Raw genomic sequence first — 12,139 nt, forward strand, 5'->3', positions numbered from 1 at the left:
ATTCTGAATAGTGTAATTCCTAAATTGGAGGGCTGATTGCCAATTCATTTTGGTTCTTTCTCAATCTCCTATTGATTTTTCAAGTATAAGGGTCTTTCAAAACTTTTTATTTATGAGAGACACAGAGAAAGGGTGGAGGAGAAAAAGAGAGTGAATTTGTGAGTTCTGTGCTCCCCTGGAAGCTGGCTCATTCCCTAAATGCTTGCAGTGGTCTGAAGCCCAGAGTCAGACACAGAATCCAGGTCTCCTGAGAGGGTGAGGAACCCACGTGCTGAGCCACCGCCACTGTCTTCTGAAGTCTGCCTTAGCAGGAGGCTGGGGTCAGGAGTTAGGATTTCTTTTTTCAAATACTTTTGAATGTTTTTGTTTTGTTTTTAAAGATTTATTACATTTACTTGAAAGAGAGAGAGCTTCATCTTGCGTCTGCTGGTTCCCTCCCCAAATGGCCTCAACAGCCAGAGCTGAGCCAGTCCGAAGCTGGGAGCCAGGAGCTCTTCTGGGTCTCCCACATGGATTCAGAGCCCAGGGACTTGAACCTTCCTTCCACTGCTTTCCCCAACTATAAGCAGGGAGCTGGACTGGAAACTGGAGCAGCCAGTACTAGAACTGGTGTCCAAATGGGGCACTGGAACCACAGGGAGAGGATTAACTAGCTATAGCACCAAACTGCCCCCCCACCCCCCACATTGGACCAAGGATTGAACTCGGGTAGTCCCGTGAGGTCATAGGACTCTCAGCCGTAACAACTAGGCTGAAGGTCCACCACGTAGGCTGACTTCACACTCGCTTCTAAAGGGAAAGTGAACTTTCTTCTTAATGTTTATCCACCAAAACATTATCTTGTAATTCTGTTTTCAAAATGACAGACTGCTTTCAGAGAGATACTTAGCAAGTCACCCTTTCCCAAGGGCTGTGACGGTTGGCAGCTCCATCTGCTTCGTTCCTCCTGCGAGAAGGTGCATTATGTGGTTTGTAATCGGAGATCTCTTGCTTTTTGGAGTATTGAAGGTTACAGGCTCTGAAGACAGCCTGTTGCGTTAATTAGTAACCCTAACAAAAGGTGTGCTTGTCTATTGTACTTTCTCCTCTGAGCATAGTGGTGAGTGTGTGGTGGGAGAGAGGGGTGCTGTTCTACTTAAGTTCCTTTGAAGTGTTTTATTGATAATGCTCTTGGAGAAAGCTGCCCACTTCCCCACCTTTAGGGAGTAGCAAAGGGAGAGGGGTGTATAGGGTGGTTTGGAATGTATTTCGATATAGACACCTCCATCATCACAAATGATTTTATTTTTCCCTAGGGAAGGTATCTCTTAAATTATTAAAAGCAGTTGAAAGTCAATAATATCCCACTGAGAGGATTGCTAGTTGCAAGCAAAGAGCCCTCTGATGAGTTAGAAATTAATGAGTGAGTTTAGGTTTTCTCATTTATAAACATTGTTCTTTCTGTTCTTGAACCTGTGCTTGGAATTCGGGCGGAACTTTAATGAGGAAGATGTACAGGTTCTGCAGTCCTCTTTCCGGGAACATGCCTAGGTCAGTGGAGCAGTTCTGTGTTTTACAGCACAGGTTCAGTGACCAAGAACCAAATGTGTTTGATGGTGTGCTTGAAGGCACATTCTGATCCGAGCACCTAGAAACAGTGTGCGTGGGATTTTGCCTCCGAGCATCGTGAGTGGGGGGACTTGACTTCCCTCAGGGTCTCTCAACCCTGCAAGTTAACAGAAGTCCAGGGATAGGACCGAACTATGCCAAACAACTTGATGGAGTAACTTTCTGAAAGTGAATTAAGGTGTTGAAGAAAATGTTAGCATTCATGTACAATACCTTGTAAGACTCTCATTACTATTGCGGTGATTCTGCTAGTTGGTAAGTTGATCTACTGGATCCCAGAGCATTTTAAATTAGCTGCTTGCTTATGCTCAAACGAATTTGCCACCACAGATGGCAGTTTAATTTCTTGGGTGTCACAAAGAAAGGTACAATAGCAGCTTCATTGTCGGGTACCTTGCTCTGCCTTTGTGGAGGCGGAAGACGGGGAAAAATGCCCTGTCCACGGCTTCCTGTCAAGGATCCCCTGAAGTATAAGGCTATGTACTTGAACCTCACCGAAGGTTTACAAGAAAGTATCCGTTCCATTCAGGAGTCCTTACTTGATGTAAGTATAATGTTTTTTGCTTTACCCAATGTCATATGTGGGGATCCCCGCTTCCTTCAGAGCGGTGATGTGTAATTACAGGCAAACAGGTTGGGCTGCTTTTGAGAGACCTCATGGAGGTGATTTTTATCTGTTTTTTTTTCTTTGAGCTCAATGCATTTCATGTCTTTCAGAATGGCTTTGTTGCCTTTCGCTTGAGACAATTAATACGCTAGCAAGGTGCTTGTTTCTTGGTTTTTATGTGTTTCAGTCACTTGTGTCTGATCCTCCAAATGACTTCTCATTTGTTGGAGCTAGGGTTGTTAATAGCAGTTGTTAATATCAGTGTCAAACAAATTGAAAGGTGAAGGTAACTGTTCCCTGGAAAGACTGTCTTTTTCTTGATTCATGCTTAAGGAATCAGATAGACTGAGGACCACCCCCTGCCCTCCCCTCGGCCTGCTCCGCCCCCTTTCTCTTTTCCTTTTTTTTTTTTTTTCAATATTTAGTGAATTCGGAAAAGTACATGGAAGTGAGGAAGTATCCCTACCCACTTCCCATATTGCATACACATTTCCCTGTTTTACTTTACTAATAAAACTCAGTTAACAATTTGGGATATTCGTTTCAGAGTTTTTTTTAAAAGCTCTATTTATTTTTATTGGAAAGGCAGATTTACAGAGATAATAGAAATATTTTCCATCCTCTAGTTCATTTCCCAAGTGGCCACAACCACCAGAGCTGAGCCGATCTGAAGCCAGGAGCTAGGAGCTTCTTCCCTTGTCCCACACAGGTGCAGGGGCCCAACGCTTTAAACCATCCTCCACTGCTTTCCCAGGACATGAACCAGTTCCCATATGGGATTCTGGGCTTGAAGGCGGAGAATTAGCCAGTTGAGTCATTGAGCCAGCTCCACAGATTGCTTTTTTATAATGTATCTATTTAACATTAACAAATGTCTTTGTTTAGTGAAGTTGTTTTTTTTTTATTCTAAAAATAATGCTCATAGGTGTATTGAAATCACACTCCATTTCTGTTAAACTAATGACAGAAAATGCGGAGCAAATCTGTCATAGATTGAGATATGAGTGGCATTTAAGAAATTAAAAACATTTTTTAAAACTTATTTGAGCGGCAGAGAAGGAAAAAGAAATGTTTTCTATCCACATGTTCTCCCCACAAATGGGACTTAATGACTGCGGCCGGGCCAGCCAGTGAGGGGCCTGTGACTCCATCTAGGTCACTTCCTTGGATCTTCATCTGCTTTCCCAGGTGTATTAGCAGGAAAGTGGGTCACAAGTGGAGGAGCTGGGACTTGAATCAGTGCTCAGATGCAGTGCTGGCATCCCAGGAAGTGGTTTAACCCATTGTGTCACAGCACTGGCAACTTGCTATTTTTTTTTTTAAAGATTTATTTTTATTGATTTTTTTCTTCAATATCTTTAAAATTTACTCATTGCCTTATTTTGTGAGATTAATTTATGTACATTAGACGGATTTGCTAAAATGGTGCTTAGTTTGTTAAGAAGTCACTATAGGAATTCCCCTACATGCTATTTGAATTATGTAATATTTGAATCTTCTTAGTGTTTCTGTTTGCTGTCCGGCAGTGATGGACTGGAGCATGGAGCCAGTGATCACACACGAACTGCTAACTGATGATTGATAGCCAAAGTTTATGAGCAGCATCATAGACTTTTATAGACTGAGCGTCATACAGGATAAGGGAGGAGGGTTTAAGGAATTTATATATGGATCATTGGGAGTTCCCAAAGCCTGTCTATAGATCCCATCGGTTCTTCCCAACCCTTGCTTGGAGGTATCTCTTTGTTATGTTCTACAGATTCAATTAATCATCGTCTTACCAATGTCCAATCAGCTGTCCTCCTACAGTTACAGATTTTAAGATGCTTTCTTGGAATTTGAAGGGAGTTGTAGGTAGATGTGGAAATTCCACAATTTCATCTTTTTTATAGTTTTTCTTGAAACTTCAATGAATTTTAGGTTTTATTTTTATTGGAAAGGAAGATTTAGAGAGAGAGGAGAGAAAAAGATCTCCCGTCCACTGGTTCACTCCCCAAGTGGCCACGGTGCCTGAGCAGAGTTGATCCTAAGCCAAAAGCCTCTTTCGGGTCTCCCACATGGCTGCAGGGTCTCAAGGTTTTGGGCCGTCCTCGTCTGCTTTCCCCGGCCACAAGCAGGGAGTTGGACGGGAAGTGGAGTAGCCGGGATTAGAACTGGCACCTCATAAGGAATCCTGGTGCATGTAAAGCTAGAATTTAGTGACTGAGCTGTAGTGCCAGGCCTGAAACGTCAGTAGATTTGTATTGTCTCTTTAGTTTATATTGATAAAATGCTAAAAATGTGCTTTTTCTGGAAATACGTTGCTAGGGAGGATTTTGTTTTTTAAAGATTGATTTATTTTTATTGGAAAGTCAGATGTAAAGAGGAGGAGAGACAGAGAAGAAGAACTTCCATCTGATGATTCACTCTCCAAGTGGCTGTAATGGCCGGTGTTGAGCCAATCTGAAGCCAGGAACGAGGAGCCTCTTCCATGTTGGTGCAGGATCCCAAGGCTTTGTGCTGTCTTCAGCTGCTTTTCCAGGCCACAAGCAGGGAGCTGGCTGGGAAGTGGAGCTCCAGCATTAAAACCAGCATCCACATGGGATCCCAGCACGTTCAAGGCTAGAACTTTAGCTACTAGGCTACCACTTCAACCCAGCTATTGAGGATGTTATCTGCAGAAAACTGAATCTTAACTCTCCTACTACTCAAATGTTTCCTAAGAGCCATGTATCATATAGCTTTCCATTATTGGAATTAGAGGGTTGTCTCCTAGATAGTCTGCTCCCCAGGGTTTGTCTCGCACTCTCAAAGCCCCAGGCCTCCAAGGCCACCTGCTGTCACCACCTGTCACAGTGCACCTGGTTACTCAGATTTCCCTGCAAGGTGTCTGTCAAGTCTTCAAGGTCTGATAGTTGGTGAAAGAATAGGATTCTGAGACTTACAAGACTGTCCAGTAGAATGATTGTATCACTATCAAGGCTTGTTGTATTTCCATAAAAAATTTCCCGATTTTGTTTTAGCATATGTGCATTTAAATGCCTTTGTAGGAAAAAAGTGCCTTCTAATATAAGTAGTGATTCTCTACATTCTCTTTTTCCCAAGTGAAATGATGGCCCTTACTTACATTTATTTAAAGAACTAAGGAAGTGGAGGAATTAGGACTTTGGTTGGGTCAACATCAGCGTCACATGGCTGGCGTCTTGAGTTGCAGCCGGTGTGAGGCTGACCCGGCTCTCCTGCCTCAGTTGCAGCAGCTGCTCACCGACCTTCCTCATGACATGCTGGATGACGACCTCTCCTCCCCGGACTGCAGTGAAGACGGCCTGGAGGGACAGTAAGGACCTCAGATGCCCTTCCCTCTTGTCTTCCAGTTCTGTGTCTTTTGAATCTCTTCAGGCAATGATAATTTACACAATTCTGGAATTGTGGATCAGTTCTCGAAACTAGTTGAGGGTTGGAGGGGAAAACGTGTTAAAATCGTGGGGTTGTGTTATCTACGTCTGAAAAAAATGATGGGGCTTTAAAATCTAAAGTGCTGACTTTTTTCTTTTTTTTCTGAAGACTACCCCATTCTGAGCAGTTGGAGGCGGGTTGGAGTGAGCATCAAGTGCTGCCCAAATCACAAAATGTAAATGTGAGTGTCGGGTGTGCTGATGGCTTTGGTGAGCACGCAAACAGATCTTGGTGCTTTTGTTCTGTTCTTCTAATTGTGACTCATGAAATGCAGGGCTTGTATGAAAGTCGAAGTAAAAATGAAGACCAACCCCTGGAGTATCATCTCGAGGAAGGCGGAGATGAAGGTGGCAGTGGTTACAGTCCTCCAAGTAAATACGAAGAGACTGACTTATATCGCCTTCCTGAGAGCTTCAGGCCGTTCAGTGGTCAGAAGCAGGAATTTAACAACCAGCCGACCAACGTGATTACCTTTTCAGATCCTCAAAGGAACCATTTTCAGGTATTCTAAGAATTTGACTTTAAACAATACACGTGTGTGGGCATTTGTCTGATGCATGTGTGTTTAAGATATATGTGTATTTAAGATGATTTAACTACAAAAGTTTGTTCAGGATAATGCTGAATTAATCATCCTTTTTTTCTCCCCCTTTTACAATCTAATGTAAGTATGGTCTTGAGTCAGAAGGTTCTGGTGGAGGTTTTATGGAAAGAGATACATGAACATTAAAAGTTAAGTGCATCCGAGAATGACCTTCCTCATTAACTGGTGCTTCTGGCTTTTCTGCTTTACCGAGCTTCAGTGCGGGTCTATATGAAGGGGTCTGGATATGGTTTTTAAAAGAGGAACTGCGTATAGCTGAAAACATTTAGTTTCTTCAGTTAGCCTCATCTCACAAATTTTAGGTGAAATGCTGCAAAGTTGACAACTTTTCTGAATGATGATATAGTGGTTAACAGGATGAATATGACAATGTAGTGAATAGTAAGACCTCAGGATATGCTTAGTTGCTTCTCAGAATTGCTTGATGACAATAAATGCCTCATTTGGCCAATAGCTATTGTGTGTTACCCTTAAGGTGGTCATTTTCCCTGTCTGTCAGGTGACTCATTCCATACAGTCTGTGAACATGTACTGCATGTGAGTCATTGTATCACCTCTTCTTGCTACTGATCATGTGCAGTCTTACATTCCAAAGATGTTGCCATCTGCATCTTTTGTCACAAAGCACTTGCATATATCATTGGAGTGCTTAATAAAATCAGGCCCACTGAGTGCTCACAAGTAAAACTTCAGTTGTTTGTAAATGATACATTGCAGACCATCAATTAACTGTCAAATAACAGTAAATATTCTTTTTCATCAAAGATTTGTATATTAAATTTGTATTGCCGTGGAACCTCTGTAACATAAAATTAAGGGAATAAGTAATTTTGAGAGAAATGGCTAAATCTTAATTGCTCATTTTATTTCTCGTGTTATAATAGCAGTTTGGTCCATTACAGAGTCCCAGTTGCCCAGCTTTGGAAACATATAAAGTGACATACAAACCTTTTCAGAATTCTTCTGCCCAGAATAATGGTTCACCAGCCGCAGATATGGCAAGAAGTGACCTATTTGAAGGGCTGCAACAACAATTTTTAGGTGTTAATGAAAGTAGGTATCAAGTTTGTTTATTGTTCAGTATAATATTGGAGAGGGTCAAACACCGAGCAGCTGTCTCAGCACCTTCCAGTATTAACATTCCAAAAGTATTAATAGAATTGTGGTATTTCAGAGTGCTCACGTTTGTAGAGTGGGCTGATTTGAAATCCAGAAAGTAAGTTTTCCAAAGGCGACGCTGGGTGGGGTGATGCTGGGTGGGAGTATACTTAAAATGGTCTAGGGGTTGCTAAGTTTTGAATGGAAGGCACAGTTTTATGTCTGTCTTCTCCACTCTTATAAGTATGAAGTTTAGAATAATAAAAAAAATAAAATTTTGTAAGTATGTCTTTATATGATTGTTATCCTTTTCCTTTGTAATTTTTTTTAAAGATTTATTTATTTTTATTACAAAGTCAGATATACAGACAGGAGGAAAGACAGAAAGATCTTCCGTCCAGTGATTCACACCCCAAGTGACCACATTGGCCGGTGCTGCGCCAACCCAAAGTCAGAAGCCTGGAACTTTTTCCAGGTCTCCCACGCGGGTGCAGGGTCCCAAAACATTGGGCCGTCCTCGACTGTGTTCTCAGGCCACAAGCAGGGAGCTGGATGGGAAGTGGGGCTGCTGGGATTAGAACTGGCGTCCATATGGGATCCTGGCATGTTCAAGGCGAGGACTTTAGCCGCTAGGCCACCGTGCCAGTCCTCCCTTTTTAATTTTTATTGCTGATTTTTCCAGAGAGAGAAGGAGTGATAGAAGGTCTTCCCTCTGTTGGTTCAATCGCCAAATGGATGCAATGGCCAGAGCTGGGTTGATTTGAAGCTAGGAGCCAGGAGCTTCTTCCAGGTATCCCACGTAGGTACTGGGTCCCAAGGACTTGGGCTAACCTCCACTGCTTTTCCAAGCCATAAGTGGAGTAGCTGGGGCACAGAGTGGCACCCATATTAGATGTCTACATCATAGGGTAGGGAATTAGCTTGCTGTGCTATGGTGATAGTGATTCATTTCATTATTTATTTGAAAGGCAGAATTATAGAGAAACAGGAAGGGACAGTTAGATCTTTCATATGCTGGTTCAGTTCTCAGACGGCTGCCTCAGCTGGGCTGGACTAGACTGAATTCAGAAACCTGGGACTCCACTCAGAGGGGCCAATGTATTTGTGCCAACCTCTACTTCTTTCTTAGGCACATTGGCAGGGAGCTGGATTAAAAGTGGAGCAGTGGGGCCCAGCACAGTAGCCTAGTGAATGAAGTCCTTGCTTTGCACGCACCAGAATCCCATGTGGGCGCCGGTTCCTGTCCCGGAGGCACACTTCCCATCCAGCTCTCTGCTTGTGGCCTGGGAGGGTTGTTGGGGATAGCCCAAAGCTTTGGGACCCTGCACCTGCAAAGGAGACCTGGAGGATGCTCTTGGCTCCTGTCTTCAGATCAGCTCAGCTCTGGCCATTGTGGCCACTTTGGATTGGATCAGCAGACGGAGGAATTGGTTTCGTGGTACTCAAATAAGCTGTGTTCACAGCTTGAAAAACATTTTTCTAACTGAACATACATTTTTGAGTTTGTGTCTAATAAACAATCTTTAATTCCAAAGGAGATTCTGCAGAAAATATGCAGATTATCCAACTTCAAGTTCTTAATAAAGCAAAAGAGAGACAACTAGACAACTTAGTTGAAAAGTTAAACGAAAGTGAACGTCAGATTCGGTATCTGAACCACCAGCTTTTGATAGTCAAAGGTAAGAGAATGACTGCTGGATTTTTTGTTTACCAGTGGCAGTAATATCTCCTTCTAAAACCTCCTTTTGAGTATGAAGCTTAGGAGAATTGAGGCACGCAGAGGGCTCGTAGGAAGTCAAAGAGAAACAAACCCCAGAGCTTCTGAACACTGTGTTTAAATTACTTCTCTCTGGGTTTCAAATATTTGTTTTATTTTTATTTGAAAGAGAAACAGATCTTACATCTGCTAGTTCATTCCCCAAATAGCCACCATGGCTAGAGCTGGGTTTTTCTGAAGCCAGGAGCCAGGAGCTTCCTCTGGGTCCCCCACATGGTTGCAGGGGCCCAAGGATGGTTTTTCTTGGTGTTATTCAGGTAGTTTTGCCATTTTTTAAATTTGGTTTTCTCCAAATTGGCTAACATTTAGTTGTTTGAATTATGTGATACAGATCTGAATTATGTGATAGGGAAGGTGACAGTTGAGGTACCTGCACAGTGACAGACTATTATAAAATTTGTAAAAATTTTGTAGATGAAAAAGATGGATTGAACATCAGCCTTCGGGAATCCCAGAAACTCTTTCAGAATGGAAAAGAAAGAGAGATGCAGCTTGAAGCACAAATCAAAACACTGGAGACCCAGATACAAGCCTTAAAAGCCAATGAAGAAAAGGCAAGTATCTTACCTTGCTTATCTATGGTAAAAAGGTTACTTAACAGAGGTTAATCGAGTAAGAGGATTACCCAGGTGGCCATACAAAGGGTTAACAAAGGTTAACTCCAGTTGTTGAACAGAAGTTTTGGTCAGGTTGGACTGAGTGTGGAGGAACTGTGTTACCTTGCTCCACGCTCAAGTCACCTGGAGGAGCAAAACTGCTGATCGGCTCACCATTTGTCCCTGACTGGGGACCTCCGCTTCTCGGCTCTGCTGGTGTCTTCAATGCTGTCCTTCAGGATTTCACCATCTTACATACGAGTTTATGCTTTTCCCTGTCCACAAATCCTCTTAAGATCATCTGAACCATTTTCTAGAATGCAGTTCTGATTATGTCATGCCCTTCCTTACAGCCTTTGACCCTGTTCTCTCTGAGATGAAAAATGGTGTTAAAATGACCATTGCCTGACTGCTGTTTAACTCTCTTCAGGCAGTCTGGTATTTTTACATACCTGGACTTGTCGTGTCTGAACAGCTCTGTGCTGTTCGATAAGCCCCTGCTTTCAGGTTTTCCTTCCCCAACTCTCCCTCGCTTCCCTCAGGTTGGATGATGACATCTGTTTTTATTTGTTTTTTCATTTTTATTAAGGTTAATGACAATCCCTACTTGAAGACATTCCACAGTTTGAGGGAAAAAGACTATCACTGCTGTTTGCATTAGTTCAACTTGTACTCCTTCAAACTTAAGGAATTATTTAAAATAGTTTTTGTAAGACAGCCCTTTAATAAAAATAAGTGTCAACTTATTATACTATGTTACCAGATGCCCTGAAAATCTCTTCCATAAAAAAAATTCAAGATGATATGACCAAATCATGTAAGAGCAGAATGAACATTGACACTTCGAGGATTAGTAATCTAATATCTAATAGATACTGCTCATTAATAGTTAGCTGAAGAGGAAACATTAAAATGCAATATAACAGAAAAGCACCTTGAAAAAACCGAGTCATTTAAAAGTTTTGCATAGAATTATTTTGAACTATAAATCTCAACATGAAAAAAATTGGTAGAAGAAGTGATAACACTGGTAATGCAAAACTGAGTTTTTTAAAAAACTTATTTATTTTTTACTATTTTTTGACAATCTTTACATAGTTAATTAGGGTAAAAAGGTTGAAGGGCTATGGGAAAGTGGGTAAGACTATTATTCCCATATTGTTTCCTTCCTGTTTAAAGGGGGGTATTAAGGGAGAAGGCCCACCCAATTTCCCACCCTCCCCAGGTCCCGGATGTAGGGCATGTTCCTAGGGTCTTGCTCAAGTGGTTTTGATAGTTCACCAATTATGAATCGCTGCCAATCTTGCCACTCCAAGCACGATGAGGTCTTTGACGAATCCACTGATTGACATAGTCCATCATAGAGTATCTGTTTGTCCCGTATTTCGCTGCCAACATATAGCTGAGATAGTTGATTGACCTGTTCTGTCTTCTGTCTTTTCTTGGTTAGAGTTCTGAGTCCAGCATTTCGATTGGGGAGATCTCCAAAGAAACTTTGTCTGAGGTGTTTTCAGACCAGATTCTTGTATGTTCTAGCAAGTACAGGGCTCGGCACAGTCTATTGCCCTGATCAGCTGGTGGTTGCAATTGCTGAGTTGGTTTTGTTTTCAGCCCCAACTTCCACTGGAACCAATGGGTGTTGTGGTCCAGCCTGGTTCTGCCCAACACATACTCGGCCCTTGCATAAACCAGTGGGGGCTGCAGCCTAGTTGGAGCGACCCACAATAACCCCCACCAGGCCCGCCCCCTACCCTGGTTTGCCAGTATGTGTAGCAGACTAGTCCAGTCTGTCCCACACCCCATTTGGCTCTCATACATGTCAACGGGTATTAAAGCTTTGTTCCATCTAACCAGCTCGACTATGCAGCCCACACAGATGCTGTTGGGTGCTCTTCTGTCTAGCCACCCCAGCCCCTGTCCTAGTTTTCTTGCCCTCCCGTGGAAGTGGTAACCCAAGAGGTAGGAGCCCACTGTTTCCCTCCAAGGCCTCTCCCCCTCCCGGATTATGCACTCTCCAGGTAGTTCTGTGGTTTGACTTGACAGAATTAGACCTCAGTGCCAGCTTCTGCCAGCTGATGCTGCAGCTAAGCCCAAACAACCCTTACCCACTCTAATTTTGTTTGCACCAGTAGGAATAATCAGCACAGCCTGGCTTTTCCCTGATCTGGTCCGCGTGAGGCGCACAGGTGTTGTAGCCCTGCCCAGTCTGGTCTGCCCCCATCCCAGCTCACACTCTCCAGTGGGAGTAGCTGTCCAGCAAGGGAACCACCCCTTATTCCCCTGCTGGCTCCGCCCCTTCCTTCCTGGTTCACAGATGTGCTGGTTGGGCGCTGCAGTCACATCCGGTACAGGCAACCTCACCTTGGCATTCCGTATTGTGCACTGGTTTTTGTCGCGACCAAACCCGGCTCGAA

General features: G+C 43.0%; 1 protein-coding gene across 1 annotated transcript in view; it reads left to right on the forward strand.

Moving 5' to 3' along the window:
- Positions 1-12,139, forward strand: part of CEP152 (centrosomal protein 152) — a 77,884-nt gene that overhangs the window by 11,319 nt on the left and 54,426 nt on the right. Inside the window, exons 3-7 of the mRNA XM_058665283.1 lie at positions 5,443-5,531; positions 5,759-6,152; positions 7,157-7,307; positions 8,888-9,031; positions 9,544-9,683. Coding sequence (XP_058521266.1) covers positions 5,443-5,531; positions 5,759-6,152; positions 7,157-7,307; positions 8,888-9,031; positions 9,544-9,683 — 918 coding nt within the window. The remainder of the gene's footprint in view (positions 1-5,442; positions 5,532-5,758; positions 6,153-7,156; positions 7,308-8,887; positions 9,032-9,543; positions 9,684-12,139) is intronic.

This window comes from Ochotona princeps, chromosome 6 (assembly GCF_030435755.1).
Source record: "Ochotona princeps isolate mOchPri1 chromosome 6, mOchPri1.hap1, whole genome shotgun sequence".
In the NCBI taxonomy this organism is placed as follows: Eukaryota; Metazoa; Chordata; class Mammalia; order Lagomorpha; family Ochotonidae; genus Ochotona; species Ochotona princeps.